Genomic DNA, 21,173 nt, shown 5'->3' on the forward strand with positions numbered 1-21,173 from the left:
CCAGTGTTTAATACAAGAAGTAGACTGACTACTGAAACTATATAGGATTAGCCATTGATCTACAAAGAACATGACAGAAAAAGAAAAGTTTCTAAAGAGTTGCAAAGTTTTCTTTTCAGGTTTTTTAGGAACAAGAGGAGTCGGCTAAGTCTGTAAATATACATGGACCTGCATGTACTATGGGGGGTCTGATGAGAGTTTGACTTTTTAACAGCAGACCGTGGGTTTCAATCTAGCTCAAATGTCAGTCTGTGTTTTGTGGAAAAGGGTTCTCATTTACCATGTTAAAGACGAAAAAAGAAAGTACCGGTAAATGATTGGAGTACTGTACGATGATGGTCTGATAAGTAAGCCTTACACTGTGGCAGTACACGCACCTCTACGAATCCCTTCCATTGAAACAGCTTTAACCTAAACAATATACAATATAACAGCATCACTCTAAACCAGTAACATTATTGTCTCTTCAGGACTACTTTATACAAGACTTGAATATATTTTCATTATTGTGTTTATGCATCACAAGCTACTGACAGAAAGTATTTCAAGGAAAGCTTTATTTTTCAAAGGGGGTAGCATACTGGGCAAAGCATAAACACATAGTGTGATTGTATATGGGTTTTTTGCTGTATCACAACAGTCTGAGAGTTACGATGCTATTCTTTTGTTATATAATGTCCCAGGGGAAATTCCATTATTACTGTTTTTCTCTAACAGAAGAGTAGTTAAATATTTTCCAAAGGTTAATCTACAAATAAGAGGTAACTATAAGTAAGGTGAGGTTGGCACTTAATTGACAGGAATTTTAGGGCTGTTTTAAAATCGTTATCAATTAGTGTTAGCCTGTTGTTTGGTTTTACATACATTTATTTCTGTTGGACTGTTTGAGGACCTTGCTAGTGAGATTCATGCAAAGTCATTCCTTTTTGTATGTAAAAATGTTTCTAAAAAAAAGTTCAGCCATCATGAAATCATTGCCACATGTACACATCCAGTCAATAAATGTTGTTAATTCAAAATTACAATGATTTGTGCAGGATGGAGACATTCACATCTGGCACTCCCTACACAAGTGGACTAATTTAAGCCAGATTTAATTTAGTTCTCTTTATTATTATATGAAATAGTGTATAGCAGGATTCAACAGTGTAAGGGGTCCAGTATATTTCAAACATATTAATGAAGGCCTAATACACTTTGATAAGCACCTAGAACTTCAACCCCCCCCCCCCACCCATCCACACACACAAAGAAACAAGAAAAACAAAATGTTTTCTCTAGAGAGCCAGAAGGGTGTTAACTCTCTGTTACAGTATATGAGTTATTGCCTTTCTTGCTTCAAACAAACTATGTTTGGAATCGTACCTGGTCTAGAAAATTGACCATCCAAGAGGTCTTCTCGACTGCCGGTGGTTGGAGTAAGGAGATTAGGGCTATGTGGTGTAGAGCTAGACAGGTAGCCAGGTATACCTAGGATAGAAGAAATGATGATATAAATAATGTATTAAAGTAAGACAGCATTGGAAAGAACTTCAATTTCAAATTCATATCCATTTCTTTCACTCAATAAAAAAAACAATGAACAAGTACAGTGAAATCAAACAAAACATAACAATACGAAACAAAGCATTTACATTATATAAAATATGTAAATACCAAATAGAGGGCCAGCGTTGAAGATTAAAAATCTTAGTTGTGCCAACCCTAGCACGAAGAAGAAGGAGAAGGATAAGAATGAAGATTCTATGTAAAAGCTAGTTCAAAATGGGTAGAAAATATGACTGGTTAGTTATAGTACAGTCCATCAAAAGACTACTTCAAGATGTCACAAAATTTAGATAATCCACTTTGTATCATTTAAAATAAACTTCACCTGATTTTAAAGTATTTTTAATAGTGATAAGTTATTGATAACATCATATTTACAAGCACTTTATTTGAACCAAACAAAAACATCAACTCTTTCCAAATGAACATCATACAGTTGAAACTCATTGTCATATCCAAAACAATACACCATTTTCAACTTTGAGTTTAATCATCTACATGTTGCAGATAGTATAGTGTGAGAAGCAGTAATAATAATAATAATAATAATAATAATAATAATAATAATAATAACAAAAACGGTGCTTATAAAGCACTTACCACCGAAGTCTCTAAGCACTATAACAAACAAAATACAATTTCATGTAGATCTAGATCTACAGCTGAACAATAGCCGAGTAAAGAATAAAACTAAAGGGATTCCTAATGAACAGCACACCGCTTTCATTACGTTAAAAAGGAAGTCTTTCTAATGACTCCACAATCTATGGCATCCTGATTGAGTCTTAATACAGGAAAGAAGAATTATACTGAAGACCAGTAGCTGCTACACAGCTGACAACCATTATACATATGTGGGTCTTGACTATATAGCTTCTGAATGCTGTGCTGTTTGGAGGGTATACCTTATGCATGGTCTTACGTAACCCTCCCTGCATTATGGCATGGTTAATCATTTCTATCATGATGATATGGTTCTATCCTTTTTTTTTAAATTGCAGACATAGTTGAACTAACTGAAGTGGTAACTTTAAAATAAATTTTATAGTGCTTTAAAAGCACATAATCATACAAAGTTTGTTTGTAAACAGAAACCGCGTTAAATGCCCATAATGATAGTGCTGCTATTATGTTTGAAATGGGATCCTCAGACTTGAATCTGTAGTTAAGGTGGTGCAGTTCCCATTACAATTACTCCCTCTTTACTTAAAACTTTACTTAAGTTTTACAATAACTCATACATACTAGCAGTACCCTTTAATTATATGCATCTTTTCTGATTTCATAAACAAAACTGTTATAGCTCAATGTGAATCATTTCAGTGGAAATAAAAGAAACAGAAGTTTTGGAAATTGGTTTAAAAAAAGTAATTTGATATTGCATTACTTTCAACACTAGAGGGCAGCACTTCACTATCATGCTAATGAACAGTGAAAGTTCACTTTCATACTAAAGAACTTATAGATCTAGAAGTGTCATTCCTTACTTCAAACCAAATAATTACTATAAAATGCAAATACCACTTAAAATACACACCCATAAAAATGTGAATAAAATTATCCTAATGAAATAACTTTCTACTGATATCCATACTGCTCATGTGTTTCATCACAGCTGTAATTAAGTATAAGCCACGACAAACCCAACTGTTGTTTCACTAATAAAATGCACAAATTCAAGTTATTTATCTGACTGCAAAATAGTTGTCCCCATTTAAGATATGAAGCTAAATGAGCGGATTAACTCAATATCACACAGAAGCGCTTTTATATTTCTTGTAAGATTATCAGGAAATAAATATTAATGACCTTAGTTTTAATATTTCATAAGCAAAATAGTTGTCCCCATTTAAAATATGAAGCTAAATTGGCTGATTATCTCAATGTCACACAGAAGCCCTTTTATATTTCTTGTAAGATTATCAGGAAATATGATATATTAATGACCTTAGTTTTCATATATCATAAGCATTAACATGGGGATTATAGGTCATTTTCATATCATTCCGCTATCAATTTAGGAGTTATAGTGAAAGAGAATATCAGAAATGATGATCCATGCAATATTCAATGTCATACAGACACAGCTAGGACAAGATAATAGCAACTAGTCTTCCCTGTCAGACCCAATTCACAATATTAATGTTTTGAAAATATGAAATCATAAAACAAAATTTCATATTGATTAATGAAATAAAACAGTTTTTTTATAAAATACAAATTTCAACATCAGTTCATATTGGTGACCATGAATCCATGATATGATCTATAAATGATAAATGTTTACCACAAATTCTAAATGTGATTTTTTTTCTTTCTGTCTTTCTTTTTTGGTCAAACACAACTGAGTGAGTGGTACAGTTATCTGATTTCTGTACTTGTATATTTCTTTGAAATGAAAATACAGATGTTTGCTTTCAAAATACTCAATGGAAGGCACTCTGTCTAGGGGTTAAATCATTCTTTAGAGGCCAATAATTTTTGACTGGGTTTTTAGTACCTGCTCGATACATATTTGTCGGATCCAATAATCAAATTACAGAGAGAATCACCTACCGGGGGAATTTCTTATATCTCAGAATCAAGGATATACATGCAGGTCTATCTGATATACACACAGTATTAGACGGTAGATTTATCAAGTTACTTGTATATTTCATTGAAATTAGGAAGAAGAACAAATTATTTGCATCCAAAAAGCGCAATTTTTCACTCGGTTTTTCCCTGTTTGATACACATCTGTCTGATCCAATATCGGTAGTCAAATTACAGAGAGGATAATGTATTTCTTATTTCCTAGATTCAAGAATATACTGGTCTACGTGATATACACACAGATCACATGTTTCTCAAAGAACTGTTTTTCAAACTTATTTTGAATTCTTTCGGTTTCAATCTTCTCACAAACACCCACTGGCACTCTTATTACAAGAATTCAAGGAGTATATTTTCTTTGTTTTCAGTGTAATTGAAACCACACACAAACATTAACATCAATCTAAGCTGTTTGTAGTTAAGAAAATGTAAAACAAGTAGTTTTGATTGGTTAAGAATTTTAAGATCCACTTCTTCCTGCCAGTAACATTATGAAATAAAAATGGTTTCTGTACATTAATAACAAATATTATGAAAATGTAAGGAAACACAGTATGATTCTATTATATTTTGGGTTTTATAATATGCTGCACATAGAGGATTTACCCCCATTTAAAATAAATAATATTGCAAAAATTGAGAAAAGTCTAGTTTGTGGCCTCACATTCGTATCTATTTGCTCTATCTTTGCAGTAAATTCTAAATGTGAGTATCTCAAACTATATGGCCAAACACGAAAGAAAGAGAATAAATCAATATTGGAGGCTCATCAGTCATTAAAGCAGTGAGATGGTATTAAACCAAATAAACTTTGTAAATGCAATTTAGAGCATCACAAACAGATGTAGAATATTGAAAATCCATATCATATAATTATATATTCACTCCCTTTTATGTCGTTAATGTTGAGCGTTTATTTTGTTCATGTTGAGCATTTATTTTTATCTTTTAGTATTTTTTTTAAATTGAATTTGCGAATATTTCCCCTACAGTGGAAAGAGGTGGCCTCATTCAGGACTTGGTTTGTTCCAATGTTATATCTTTTGAGCCCAATTCAAAAATTGAAACAAGAAATAAAGTCAAAGTTTTATCACTTGAAAGTTCTTGGATGAGAATTGATCAAAAACTTGGTTTCGTAGTAAAGGGTTACTAAGGCCTCTCCTTCACTTTCACAACATGCTATCAGACCTAGTCTAGCAGTCCCTGAGCGATAAGACTAGTCCCTGAGCGCCTGCATCCTGTTTACAAGTTCTAGAATTTGACCTGGCTCGGCAGGGGAAGGGGGGAACTCGGAGACCCTATAACCCCTGGGAAGGGGGCTACGAAGTTGCCCTGCCCTAGAGATGGGGGGCAAGGTTCTACAGAAATCAATCTTGCAGTTTATAGAAAGGCCTACATTTAGAAGAGATAAAAGAGGTGTTGTAGTAGCCTACATGATATACCTACAAAATGTGCCAAATATCATTCCTTTTTTTTTTCCCAAGTAATTCCTACTCATTCTACCCTAATATTTTGATTTAAATGTTATAATCTCAATTCACATGTTTGTAAAATATTTTTTTGAATAGCAAACTGTGCCAACCGCATAAAAATGGCAAAATTTTATGTGGTTTAAATCTAAAATTTTATATTTGAAAAGGAATAAAGTGTTGAATAACTTTTTAAGCGGATGGATTTAAATACAGAGCTTTATAAAATAGCTAGGTCATTTGTGGTTCAAACTGAAAAAAGAGCAAGCAAATTTTGTCCTAGCTTAAAGGACACAGGAAGATCAAAGACAACAAGTGACCTACAAATCAATGAACTGTAACTTAAAGAAAAATAAGATTTCAGAAGCCAGCTTGAAAGTCATCCTTGACACTTGTTGTAGTGTCCAAGTCCAAACACAATTCTGTTTGTAAACATTACAGTTGAATGCGTATTGATTGGCTTCTCTTTACACAAATTAATCTAATTACTAGCCAAGGTTGTGTGCACTTTGTGTGGGTCCCTGTTAAAGGGGAAGTCCACCCTGATAAAAAAGAAAGTCCACCCTGATAAAAAGGAAGTCCACCCTGATAAATGAAAAGAAAATCTTGGCAACACAGACTTCTTGATTGAGTCTTTTCCCATTTGAGATTAAGAATCGGCCAACAACGAACAACAGAGAAAGAAGAAATACGACCAACTGTGTTGAACATTGAACATTTCAAATTCCAAATTTCATATATAGATTGGTGCTAACTGCAAAACAAGAACCTTTTGAGCATTGTTGAAAAAATGTAAGGGACTACAAATTTACAACATGAAACATTCACAATGCACAAAGTTTAATATTGCATCAATAAAATTTGTGAATGAATTTAGGGGGGGGGGGGGTGTGGCAAGAGATTGTCATTATTATTGTCATTAGGATAGATACAGACAGGTTGAAGATATATGGGAGGGGGGTATCGTGTGGAGAAGGAGGGGGTATACTTGGGATTATTAAAGAAAAAGCGACACATAGATCCAGGCGCGGATCCACGGGCCCAATTCTATCGGCCCGGCTATGGCAAGCCCATTGTGTAAAAACTAGATATACTCAGTTTATCAGAAAAACTGTGTTTATCAATGATAAACTCAGTTTATCAACTGATAAACTGAGTTTTTCTGATAAACTGAGTTTATCAACTGATAAACTCTGTTTATCTGATAAACTCTGTTTATCTGTTGATAAACTGAGTTTATCATTGATACACTGAGTTTTTCTTGATAAATTGAGTTTATCAACTGATAAACTGAGTTTATCAACTGATAAACTGAGTTTTTCTGATAAACTGTGTTTATCTGTTGATAAACTGAGTTTATCTGAGAAAAACAGAGTTTATCTGAGAAAAACAGAGTTTATCTGAGAAAAATAGAGTTTATCTAGTTTTTACACAAAGGGCTTGCCATAGCCGGGCCGAAAGAATTGAGCCCGTGGATCCGCGCCTGCATAGATCTAAGGGTCATGATCATGGCAATTGATATACACCAATGCTAAGCCTTTAAAGACAGTGGGAGCAATGGATAAATTGCGTCATTAAAACAATGCACACAATTTTCATGCGATTCTGTTTAATTTGTTTTATTTATTTTCATTATATTCATTTTTTTAAGCTAAATGCATGTTAGTTATAAGCAGGGGGTGATCCGTGATAAACCTGTGTTTTTTGATCTGCCTACCCCTTTGCAGGTTCATCTTTGTTTTAATGCTTTGATATTTGATTGTAATTTATATTGCCTTTTTATGAACCTGTGGAATAAATGAAATTGAAAATTGAAATTAAAATTGAATTTATAATGACCTATAATGCTCCAATTTTGTGTTATTTTGCTGTTAACTACAGGGTTTATAAAAAGGGTAATAGATCCTATGAGGTAATGTAACTGTGTCCTTTACTATGTCTGTAAGGTACCTCATAAGCTGGCAATCATAAACATCCACTGATCCCTATCCTAGAGACCTAGACACATGACTCATCGAACCTTGCAAGATCAACTAGTTCCCATTTTTACACCACATGCAATGTGTTCATGTGCGATACATTACGTTCAAGCTCACGTTTTAAGGGCAAGATCAGCTAGTTCCCTTTCTTACACCACATGCAATGTGTTCATGTGCGATACATTACGTTCAAGCTCACGTTTTAAAGGTGGTGTGTCTCTTTTGCAGGCTGAAAATACAAACTTTTGTGAACCCTATGGTGAACAAGAGATAATGGCAACTAAAAACTCCTCTGAAAAGTTTAGAACTGGTAACTGACTTTATATCGAATTATATTGAATGCTAGGAATTTTCGCAACGCGTTTTTGAAAATTATGCATAGAAAATAGCCAGATTTTCAAATCCTTGTACTAGCTGTATGGTCGTACGTTTTGTTCAATCAGCATAATTTCGGCCATATTATAAGAAGTGGGTTATTGATGTGTACAAATGCTTATGTTTACTTTACAGCTATTTTATGTATATTATTACCAAAAAAACAGAAGCAAATTAGTCACTCAATAGTGTCTGACAGTGAAGTCTAACGGGTTTCCTTGCATAATTTGAATACTAGGACACCGCTAACGTCTAAAATTCACAAATAGGACATACATGTACGTGACATATTCATAATTCCTGCAAAGTTCTACAGAACTTGACGTTGGCTGCAAAAGGAATACACTACCTTTAAGGGCACTTCATATCAGTTGTGACGCAGTGAATGTTCCTCGGGCTAGCATGAGGTGATATTTGAAGTGGGTCCCTAATTAGACATGATTTAATCACATCTAATCATATCAGTGGAGGGTCGAATGACTTCCCAACAGCTGCAGTTACAAACGGAATAGAGAGGGCTTGGCACGGTAGCTATATTTAGGGAACTGAAAGTGTTGGAATCTAATTTAACCCAACTTATAATTAGATAATAGCACACCCCGTTCTTTATAGGACTCTGTGCATGTTGGTGGTCGTCAGCTCTACAGCATGTTGCAGCAATAGATATTCAAAATGATTTAAAGCTACTTTTATTGCTCAATGTGATTGCCATTGAGCATGGATTAAATTAATTTTTTTAAATACAAAATAAGTATACTTTCTAGCCGCCTCCATAGTTTATTATATCTAGCACATACTGATTGAAATGCAGCCCTATTTTATACAGTAAAAACTTAAACCGATTGTTCCATGATGATATGCTTTTGAATTTCGCCTTTTCCTTTGTGATATTCGGCCGAGACACAAACCAAAGTAAAGTCATTATTAATTGATTTTTGCTTGCCCTCTCCTTCAGTCTCTTTCACTGAATATATTCCATTATTACTCTTAAGGCTGGTTCATATATGATGGCAGGTTGTTTTATAGCGTATGTGTAAAATGTATGCAGGCAAATGCATGCATCAAAGGTCCTACGTGTTCTCACTGAGCTCTGCGATATAAGGTACAGAAACGTGAAGTGTTTTACAATTACGCCGTTGTGAAAATAACCATCGTGTTTTACCACGACACATCAGAGCGAGGCTTTACAACGAAACATTGATGCTATTTATTAAAACAATAATCATAACTTACCTCTAAACCTTGGTGGCAAGAGCTCGCGACCTTTCTCCCAGCTCAGGTCACCGATGTCGGAAGAGAGGGGTCTGGAAGGAGGATTGCTGTTACAGCTAGACGAGACTTGGCTGCTGACATGAAAGTCCTGAAAAGGGATGACAATATCATACAAGATGGATGGATGTTGTTACTATGGCAACACTGACATGAGACTAGACTACGACTACCAACATGAAAAGATAATATATTCATATATTTCTTTATCTTTGATTGATCATACATTAATCATTCAAGGAACATTTATCTTTCCATGCTATATATTTCCAAATATTCAGATCAGAAAATAATGTAACCCCAGTGTTTTCCTTTTATCTGATAACAGCTCAATCACACCGTGAAGGTGACTCAAGACCGACCCCAAACCGACAGATTCTTCTCCATTCCCAGGGTTTTGTTTGGTCCATTGTCAGGCTAGTGTCAGTCTCATCGGTGTGACTGAAGGATTAGTGATGTAATTTCTTTTTAAAATTTTACTCTGTTATTTGTACACACCATTCTGTGTGTGTGTGTGATTCCTGAATGATCGTAACATTCAGGCAATATTCCAGCAAAGATTTACAGACAGTGTCTCAGATTTTCTGTGATGGTTTATAAACCAGTCTGTACTCAAGAAAACGATAAGGTAAGAATTCTTTGTAGATTTTTTTTGTGTGATTTCAGTTTATGAAAGATATATGGAATGCTTCTAATATTTGAAGCATAGCTGTTTCTATACTAGCTCTCGGGGAGCAGGATGTAACGTCCCCTCGAGCCTATAGAAACAGCGATGCCTCTCATAGCAGTCATTATATCTATACTATATTTCAAATGTGATATGGGACAGACAGTGCCAGACACGCTGTTGCCTTCTTGCACAAGTGATTCATATCAATTAGTCATAGACATGACATATGAAATAAATCCAGTGTACATCAACACTCACACAAATCATCAAAACAAAACTAACTTGTAAACAAGGGATTTAGTTGCTTAATCCATGGCAGATTGAATTAGTCTTGTACACTAGGAAAACGTGTACATTTTATGAGCATGTATCCACTGCCATTAAAGGATTCCTCAAACACTTTGAACATTATCAGGACCTCCATGAAATCGTCAACATGTTAAAAATGTTCAAAGATATTTGAAGAAAAAAAATTGATTTAGTTGAAAGCACTAGATTCACCATCACTTTGAAACAAAGTAATAATCAAAATAAAATAGCATAACTTATGTTGATTTATTTTCTGAAATTAGAAATAAATTCTTTATGGCAAGATAGTCCTCAGCAGCCATTCATAATACATAATAGCAATAAATGGGTAAATTTCTTTGGTCCAAAGTCTGTATTTTTTCTCACATGGGACTAGATCTTTCACTGGGACTGGAAATGAGACTAGGAGATATTTATCTTTCTAGCAGCCTTATGTCAGGATGACTGTGAAAAATAACAAGTATTGGAAAACAAGTTCTATTTTGTAAATTTTGTTACTTCTAAAATATATCCAACCTTATTTTAACCCATTTCCTATACGGCAACCAGTTGGCTTCTTTACTGGAGCCTTTAAGATTATTAAGAATTCAAAAGTGAAAGGGTTTAAAGCCCCTTATCTTGACATCTTAGAAGTTAGAATGTATTATCTTTCTCACCTCTAGTAACGAGTCTGCACTTGACTTGGAATGCCTTTGATCCTTGCCCAGCCCACTATCAGTACTGCTACCTGGTGCGTTATGGTTTTGTTCTAGCATTGGGTTAGAGTCTGGAAGAAGAGGCTTTTTCCGTTGCCTTTCGACCGGTCCATCGGATTCACACCGTCTGTAAACGGGAGATGGTGACTTGTGGCTCTCTTCGTAACCCTCTGTACACGTAGATGCTTCAAGGTTTGGCCACGTCTTTCTTGATTCAGAGTCGTGTCTTAGAGATGCCGATCTCTTGAATGCTGTTCCAGGCTCGTTCTCTGGATTGTCTAGGTTTGGTCTCAAGATTTGGATCTCTATTTTACCTGCACTACTCCTCTGAGGTGATCCCCTGGTTAGTTTGGAGTTACTGAAACGCAACTTGATCCGAGAGATGACTTCACGAGGCGACACAGACTTGGACTCTTTGCTGTTCTCGACAATTGTCTTTTGTTCGGGGGATGATTTCTTACTGGAAACAACAGGACTTACGCTTTCGTCGGATTGTCTACGCCTTGGTGTCTCATGAGATGACTTCTTTTGCTTGGCTTCAACGGGACTTTTACCTCTCTTAGAGGATATTGGGCTGTACACGTCATTTCCTTGAGAATGTCTTGTTTGGGGAACTTGTAGAGAGATAGGGGACTGAGGTGAACTTGATAAGTTGTGCTTATCCTCACCATCGACTAGGATCTCACCATTGTTTTCTAGGAGAGAGAAGCTATGGTTGGCACCGACGCCAGGTGATGAAGGAGACGTGGAAGATCCGGACTTGGATAGATCCATTAATTCCCGATTGAGCTGATTCAGCTGAGCAATCAGATGAAAATCAAGGTCCACATCCAACGGTCTCATGCACACTTCCTTCATCTCAAGCCGGCCCTCGTTCATGGCAAGGGCCAGGCTCTTCTTGCGCTGCCTGTAACCGTTCATCTGGTGATCCTCGTTCTCTCCACTGGCCGCCTGAGACCCAGAGTGTCGCCTCCCGGAGGGATCAAGCCTCGACACATACTCCCTGGCCTGTGGGGAGAGCGATCTACGATTATTGTTAGTAGTTCTTGCATGCTTCTCTGTCCTTCCGCTGGATCCGCTCTGAGAGTCTACAAACACTTCCCTGTTCCTTGAGGGACCGTTGGACACACTACGCACAAATCTAGGAGGACTGTTTCCCGATTGCCCTAATGTTGTATCACCTTCTGGATCTCTGGAAACATCCTCTGTAGCATCCAAATTGGTAACAGATTCATTGATAGGCTCCTCCATAATGCTGTCTTGAGGCATCTTACAATCTTGATCACCACAAGAAACTTCCTTGCTGTCATCAAAGATATCCACAACGATGAGTTCCGGTTTCATCGGCTTCGCAGTCCCATTCCTTCGGTGGTCACTCCCACCTTGTTCGTCTTGGAGGGATTCGAGTTTCTGCCTCAGTTGTTGAGGCTGAAGGACCCAGGGGTTGAAGTACGATGTCGGAGGTGAGACTCTGCGCTTGAACGGAGGTTTACTGCGAATGTTCTTCTTGACCAAGAACTCCCCGGTCAGGAGCTGCGGATGCTTGGTGTCCAACGATCTTAGATGGTGGTCCTCATCAGGGTCAAGCTGAGGCTCCTCACTGCACAGTCCACTTGTGGCCTGAAAGAACAACATCAAAAAGAAGAAAACAAATGACATTAGTATAAGAATCAAGTAAGAGAAATAAAAATACAAAAGATATTTCAAATGATTGTGGATTTTAGATTTCTTTGTAGATGCAGCAATAGAACTTAAACATATAATTATCACGAAGATAGAAAATATATTCACATACATATCATTGAACAGTTAAAGACTCTAAGAACTTGAAATACAAATGACATGTACTTGCAGCGCTACAAACAAACTGAACAGTACAGAACTTGATCAGACACAGCTAGAATAAACCCAATTAGCATGCACTAACAACAATAAGCAATTCTAACAGTATGTATTTGAAGGAGTGCCACATTCCGCGTTATAATGCAATTCCCCTGACGTGAGAAGAAATTGTCTTTGCCAGCTAAACGGTTGACAGAAGAATGCAGAGATCGGGCAATGAACCGATACGGTGTGATCGACAACAACTTTTCTCTGTATCTAAAGAGGCATTTAGTATTGCATTCCTTTCAATGTTAAACCCTCGATTAAATGACTGTAAAGAACAATTCAAAAGCACAAAGTTGATCGCTATGCCAACAGTGACGGAATCTACCCATTTTCGGGGGCGGCATGCAGGCCAAGAACGATAGCTATCACATTTGTTTTTTTCCTGGCTCAAAAACCTAAGATAAGATCGGAACGAGCTGGGCCACATATGGAAAGGGTGTCAAGTTAATTAGGAGTATAGTGTGAACCAATTTTAGACATCTGGTGATTGATAATATTATTGTTCACGATATCAAACAAAGTTGGTGTTTCCATATATTGTAAGAAACTAGTGCTAGATGCTTGACCTCATCTGTACTATTTCAGGAATGACAGATTATGCCATTCATCAAAATATTAAAGAAACACATCCATGGTAGATCATTCAAGATTTAAAATCTTCAACAACAACAAAATCTTCAAAATCTTTACAATAACAGTTATAATAGCTTATAACAGTTGTTTTAACTTGTTATAAAATCATTATTTGTACCTACATGTAGCTATAAATTGTATTCCAAAAAATGATATTTTTATCATTAGGGATTGTCTATTTTTGTTGTAAATTGAAGGCTGAATGCACTACACAGATACTGTAACATATGGGATACTGCGATGAACCATTTGGGAATTCATGATTGTAGAGATCGTATAGATATCCTTATCCCTTTTGTAATCTGTCAGTCCAACCAAAAAATTCTATTCCACTTATTAACAAAGAAAATATTATCTATGATGATATGATCTGTAGTCAATGTTACAGCAAACATGCGCAACATATGTTTAATGAACAGATGGTCAATCAAATTGACATGAAAAAAACATTCTTTATTTACTCTCTGTATCTTTGTTCTCATCATTCATCAAAAATATAAATGTTTCATTTGAAAAAATCAGTGCCCTCCCCTATACAAATTTAAGTTCGTCGCGAACTCGTATTATGCTCGTGGTAAGCTTAATAAGATCGTTTTTTAGGCTTTAAGCTCGTAACACGCTTCCAGGACGCTAGTAACGATCTTACAAAATCTTCACGAGCTCGTGGCGAACTCGCGGGTAAACTGGGCAGCTCGTGGCGAGCTCGTGGGTAAAAGGGGGAGCTCGTGGCGAGCTCGTGACGAGCTCGTTGGTAAAAGGGGGAGCTCGTGGCGAGTTCGTGGGTAAAAGAAGGAGCTCGTGGCGAGCTCGTGGCGAGCTCGTTGACGAACTCGCCGACGAACTCGTTGACGAACTCGCCAACGAGCTTATCGGCCAGTGACGAGCGTGTATATTTCGAGCACGCCAACGAGCTCGCCAACGAGCACGCCAACGAGTTCGTAGCTAATTTGCATATTTGGAACGAAACGAGCTCGCTGGCGAGTTCGTCTGCTTGCTCGTCAACGAACTCGTTGGCGAGCACGCTGACGAGCTCGCGTGTAAGCGTACTGAAATTTGTATAGGGGCTGATTCATATAACTTCTTATCAATAACAAATGCTACATTTCTATGATAAATTTGCTCTCAGCCAATCAAATGCCATGTTTTCAGTAGCTTATAAAAGTTATTGTAACTTGTTTATTGATAACAAGTTTTATGAAACAGGCCCAGGCCTAGATCTCCCACGATAAAACTTTAAATGATTTACAACAGTACAAAAAGGCATATTCTGTTTTGTAAAGTGGATGTAACATAATTATAACAGCGATCTGACTACACTTTACATGAATTGCCACTGTCTCTTTTTGGATTCATGTATATCAAGCCTCAGAATCTACTACAGTGGCCTCATTAAAGTTATACATGCAAGAGAAAGAGGGAATAAGGGGATCTAGATTCAAGAATTTAACAAATTTCAATATCAAAAGCCTGTTGTATTGTTCTCTCCACACCATCCCCACCCCATCCCCTCCCTCTCCCCTCTTTCTCTCTCCCCCTCCCTCTCTGTCTCTCTCTCTCTCTAGAGCTCTCACTAACATTCAGTTATTAGGAAAATCTAGAACTGTGTAGAACGATAGACATAGCAGAATCAAACAAGATAGACATGTTTCAACTGAACAACATGATCAAACAAAAGTACTAATTTAAGTCTAGCCTATGTTACCAAGCCTGCGTGACAACATACAGTAGGAAACATACCTTAATTAATGAACCAAGATACGATATCAACTAAGGTACTTCACCGATCACATGGAAACACTCGAAATGATAATTCCAGATCACTGATATCTGCGATATGTGCTTGTGATGAGAGCCCGACGACTACTGTACAACTGTACTGCAGATAACACAGGGTATATAGTCCAATCAAGTCGCTCTATAAACACGACAATCTTGTTGTTGTTGAATGGACAGATATCCTAATCGAATTACCCCTATGCCCCAATTCTCTTTGGCATGAAGCTAGTCAAAGAGCTTCCTTCCTATACGATTACGCAAGAGTTCGACAGACATTTGCGATACACCGCGCTTGATCTGCAGCAGAAAATCTTCTAGAATACGTAGAAATCAATGTTTTGGTCATGTCAGCAAACCAAGGATGGAGTAAATTCAAGAATGCAAGCAAGATATATTATATCACGCTGTGTGGTATGAAGAGATGAGAAAAGAGAGAGCTGCAGTGGGTAGGGTTGAAGGAACAGATCGTATTTCAAAAGTACATGACCTGAATAAACAAACAAGGGACATTCTCATGGTGAATGTGAACCAAAGAATGTAAGTTTTATCAACATGGTATCACCATGACAACTGGTAACACCTTTATTCCTCAACACAGCAGAACACCTGGTAGTGCAGAATCATGTGCACTAAATACAAGTTTGCATCACAATTCACACTGTACAGTATTTGGCCTACAACATAATACCCTCATTCTGTTTTTATTTCATTTGCACAAAAATCAATTATAATTAAGCCGTTGTGTTTAATTATTTTGTACCTAGACTAATTAGGAATATATTGATAGATCAATAGGCATAACTGAACATTTATTCATACATGTTGCATGACTGCACTATAGATTGGCCTAGTACTGCACCATGTAAAATCAAGGTTCGTTCAGATATGCCTAGGTAAACCACTGTATATTTTTTTTTTAATGATGACGAAAAGTGTAATATGCTTCAGATTTCTGTTTCTTATAACTCAGAGCTCATTGGTTATGCATTGATCTATTGTTGCGCAATGATGCAATTCATTTAGGCATTAAAACATGAGTGGATTTTTCTTTAAATATTTTTTGATGGCGATCTCCCAAGTCATATCTGAACGAGCCTTTAGAATGCGCCATGAAATGGTAGAACTGTCAAAGCACTTCAGTTAATCTGCAGACACAAACAAGCTTATCATTGCCTCTTACCAAATATGTATTTCCAGGATGTATCAATTCAATGGCACAATACAAAAAAGTCAGAATAGAATATATCCAATAGAGGCAGTTGAAGCAGAATTCGCAAGAAAACTCTTGCTACCTAGCTCTTCCAGTCACAAACTGACGACACAACTGACATTTCTCTGTCCGTCCTACAGAAATACCTGGTTCATAGGGACAAAGTTCTTCAAATAGACCTGACTCCTGCCGGCACACACCCTTATCAAAAGGCACACATTGGCGATGATAAGTGATATAACCCCTCTACACAAACACTGCCCACGGACATGTCATGAAAGGTAAATACAGAGTGACTTCAGGCAATCACAAAACGTGTATTTATTTATACCTATAATTGAACAATCGTCCCATATTTTATTGGTGCAAACACACAGAGTCAGCCCGGCATCAAAGATATGTTTGCACTTTATAAAGTGATGGACAATCATTGTGTTATGGACAACCAATGTGCATCCATCCAAGGGACTGTCTCTGTAGCCAAGTGTCAGTGTTAGGAAAGTGTATTTTCACTGAAAACTTGAAAATTGATGGCAAGTCAGGTAATCAATGAAAACAAAATCAACCACAATACTTTCAACTGAAGGATACTATAGCTATTTTCTGCTTTATTCTTCATTCCTAAAAATATATTCAGTATTCATGAAAATACTTGGTCTGCCCAAAAAACAAAATTTCATTAGTTGATCTATAACTCCATAATTAAGGGTTTTAAATTTACACTTTTTTGTTATTACCCCAATACACTTTCAACCATCTGTAGACAGGGACATTTGAAATAGGCACAATCCAATGATTCCATTAAAACAAACAAATTTGGGAGATGCTATAAAATATTCAATAATTCATGAAGCATGGTAGCTTCAAAAGAATCAAAACAATCCACAAACAGCTTCCTCGACAATAACCTGTTTGTGATATACCTTTATGCTTCCCTCCGTGTAACATCCACATATCTTGATTCCACAGGTTTTGAGAGTACTATACATTGAGAACCGATGGCCTGCCACAAACACTGAACTAGCCACAGATCTTTCTGATTTAATCCAATTATAATATGTCCGTCTCCTGATCAGCGTTAGACATGGCTATCAGCACTTCATCAACGACGGAGGTATAAAGACAGGAATCCATCGCACCTTGGACTTGATTGAATTCAGCTCTTTTAGTTTTACCCCCTCAAATATTAACCTGATTGCGAGCAGACAGGCACGAGCGTGTACGACCCACCTAGTCTTACATCTCAACCCAAACACACACATTCAACTCTATTTTAAAGGTATACTCTATTCCTAATGCTATTCAACCTGTGTTTATGTGGTTAGTTATCATTGAAATATATTTTTATGGGTTTAAAAGGATACATATAATCAGTATTAAAAAATAAAAAATTTAAACAAAATTATAAATCCCTGCTCATTGTCAAATTGGCATCAGAACAATTTTTTTACAGTATTAAAGGGATAAAGCTTCTTTCCAGTTCTCATCAATTAACTTCTTTATACTTTTCATGAAACAAATTAAGGTTTGTATTGAAATATGCCTACAGACCCAGGCCCAGTCTTATGAAGACTTGCGATTGGTCCAAAATTTCAAATCAATCGCAAGTCCTCCAATCAATCGCAAGTTTGCAGTCTCCTATATCTTTTGTACATACCGGTAGTTGCGATTGATATAAACTCTTTGTGAGACAGGGCCCCTGGTGTACAGAATCATTTGTAATTTCTTCATTCAAGCCAACTTACTATCCTCCATCCAACCCCCACCCCCCCCCCCCCCCCCCTCCCCCCAAAAATACATAACCATTGTATGGTGTTTATCAGGTCTTTTTAATAAGACTAGATATAATTTCCCCCTGATAGAACAGTAGCAAACACACTCTCCCTGGATGGCAGAGGAAGGTGATTCAGGCTTTCTTAATCAGGTGTAATTAACCCACTAACGATCCTGGCTAACCTGCATATGTAGGTGCAAAATATGATAATATTTTCTACTACTACTACCATCATTATTTTTATAAGTAGCAACAGCAGCAGCAGCAGTAGTAGTATCAATATCATTGTTATTATAACTATTATTACGACTTCTAGTACTACTACACTACTACTTGTATTACTATTTTATTATTATCACATTATTGTTATTATGATCATTATCACGACTATTAATATTTGTATTAGTAGTGTCATTAGTAGAAGTAGTAGTATCATTATTATTACAGCTATAATTTTCATTATTATCAATATTATCATTATCATTATTATCATTAATATCATTATTATTATTATTATCATTATTATTATTATTACTCTCACAACTATTATTATTACTATCACGACTATTATTATTATTATTATTACTATTTTTATTATCATTATTTTTATTACTACTACTACTATCATTATCATTATTATTATGTGTGCAAGTTTCTAGATTTACAGTAGTCCATGGGCCTCCATACATACATGCATATCTCCACAATGAGCATCTAAGCAGACAGAGCATACACATTCTAACACGTAGCTGATAATTATGAGCAGATCACAGAGAGCATTCATACGAACCCACCTGACATGTGCCCATCTAATTGAGTAAGGAAGGAAGAGATAGCAGGATACAATTCATTACCAAACTATTTCAGCGATGGAATTACGGCTTGCAATCCTCGCTGTCTACCGTAGCATCAGGTCCTTTAAATCCTCAGGAAGCAGTGCATGTGCAACACGGATACAGTATGTATACAGGGCTTTACCATGTGCCAAGTTTTCCAGAGTCGCAACTGCTGTTGCCCCCATACTAGGCCTCATAAGGCCCTCAAATTTCTTTCTTGCAGATATGTTTTTTTTTTGTTAACAAACTTCAACACCTCAAAGAGAGGAAAACAAATGGGATTTAGCCAAGTGGCTGTTATTCATGCAAGTCACATTTCCGCTTGAAAGGGGGTTTCCCCCTCGAAATAAACCACATCATTCCTTTGCATGTTAATTAATATGTTTAAATATTTTAAATTCACAAGTCACACATTGCAAGACAGTGATCAGAGATAATGAGTCACATTACTAAGCTCTTGAAGTATACTGACCTTGTATGAGTGAGTATGGGTATCAAAATCCTGTACTGCAAAAGCAGGCAATATGTGAATTTAGACAAAATGAAGTTCCTGCACAATTAAGGCCCATTTACACACCCCAAGCACCATTTTGAACTGGAAAAACCCATTAAAAAATGGCACTGTACGCTTATTCCAATTTTTGTGAGTAGTGCACAAGCACGACTTGTCGCTGCTCTGCAAGAGAACCCACAGAAGCAAGGAGAGTCCAGTGACAACAAAACAATACTTATTTTCTGATGTTTGGAGAGAGAGCTAGGGCATTTACCTGCATGACATCAACTCAAGACATCTATCCCTATTAATCCCAGATCAGATCAGATCATCCCCTTAATAATGATCTGTTTCATGCATATTTCATGGTTCTAAAGAAGGTTATGTTGTTAAGCCTACGCAAAGATCCTTGGTATATGTGATAAATGGCCCCTTGATGAATTTAAAGGCAAGGTTTTCTTCTGACACTATATAGTTAGATTTATGCACACTGACATCTCCTGCTCACAATGTCCCAGCATCCTCCACAGTTGCTGCACCAGGGAGGAGCTAATAAATGTATTCCACATTAGGCCCGTCTTCATCAGCTCAAGTTTGCCAAATAACCCGCTATTTTAACTATCCCGATCTCAAATTATCCAGCTAATTGGCGTCTTCATCAGCCCGCAGTTGCAATTAGCGGGATATTTGGTCGAGAAATTATCCCAAGAAATCTTGGTCCTGTTTCCTAAATGTTCCGCTATTTTGGAAGTAGCGGGCTAATTTGCGCCCGTCCGAGCTAGCTTGTGATGAGCATATTTGTCTAGTGAAGACGAAATTTCGAGCTTCGGGATAACATCCCGAATCTGAAAATAGGTTGTTTGGCAAACTCGAGCTGATGAGGACAGGCCTATTGTCACATTCATATTCACTCAAACCAGAGAAAAAACATCAAGTCTGGAAGCCAGACTGCATGCAGGGAACAAGAAAATCTCACACTTTTTAAAAATAACATTATATCTATCATTGCTTAATCATTCATTACTCATGACGGATTTTCTGCAAGCTCATTTAAATTGAGTTAATTCATTTAAGTCACAGTAACTCTCATGTGCAAGTGGCAAGCAATAAATAAAGATGACTAAATCTAACATGGTCCTTACTTAGTCACAACCGCAAAGAAATGAATTAAAACATATGGACAATCATTAGATTTAAAGATCATGACTGTTAATAAACAACTGTTCTTCATTTGTGCCTATTGTAGACAAATCTTCCTGTGATTTGGAGATTTAATACAGAGGATTCAAAGGAAATTTCATAATTGTCACAACATGTTGTTAGAATGTACAGGTAGAAATTGTAATTCTGCAGCCCCCCCCCCCCCCCCCCCGCCCTTTCTTTCTCTCTCTCTCTCTCTCTCTCTCAATCAGTATTTTCAGCCTATTAGATGGGAGAAGATAGGGGTTGAACATATTCCCTTTGAACTGCCTTATATTTCATACAAGAGAGTACACATACAAAAGTAGTGCATACAAACATTTTTAGAGATCTGGGTCCAGTTTAAACACCCCTTTCCGACTATGATCTGAACCCCCCCACCCTGGCTGCCCGTCACACTACTGATGGAAGGGCAATTCAAGTGGTTATACTCCTCCCAGTAAGTACACACA

General features: G+C 36.8%; 1 protein-coding gene across 5 annotated transcripts in view; it reads right to left on the reverse strand.

Moving 5' to 3' along the window:
• The window catches only part of LOC579951, a 42,788-nt gene extending 25,080 nt beyond the window's left edge, over nt 1-17,708 (reverse strand). For 2 of the 5 annotated variants that reach the window (XM_030981924.1, XM_011673296.2), the window contains exons 1-4: nt 17,342-17,704; nt 10,871-12,529; nt 9,200-9,326; nt 1,366-1,470 (exon numbers count right to left, since the gene is read on the reverse strand). In XM_030981924.1, the coding sequence (XP_030837784.1) occupies nt 1,366-1,470; nt 9,200-9,326; nt 10,871-12,529; nt 17,342-17,407 (1,957 nt within the window). In that variant the 5' untranslated portion in view covers nt 17,408-17,704. Of the gene's footprint in view, nt 1-1,365; nt 1,471-9,199; nt 9,327-10,870; nt 12,530-17,341 lie in introns of all 5 variants that reach the window. The other 3 variants (XM_030981927.1, XM_030981926.1, XM_030981925.1) reach the window with 3 other exon arrangements.
• Between the last annotated feature and the right edge of the window lie 3,465 nt (nt 17,709-21,173).

The sequence above is a fragment of the Strongylocentrotus purpuratus genome, unplaced genomic scaffold (genome assembly GCF_000002235.5).
Source record: "Strongylocentrotus purpuratus isolate Spur 01 unplaced genomic scaffold, Spur_5.0 spur5_scaffold_12, whole genome shotgun sequence".
NCBI lineage: Eukaryota > Metazoa > Echinodermata > Echinoidea > Camarodonta > Strongylocentrotidae > Strongylocentrotus > Strongylocentrotus purpuratus.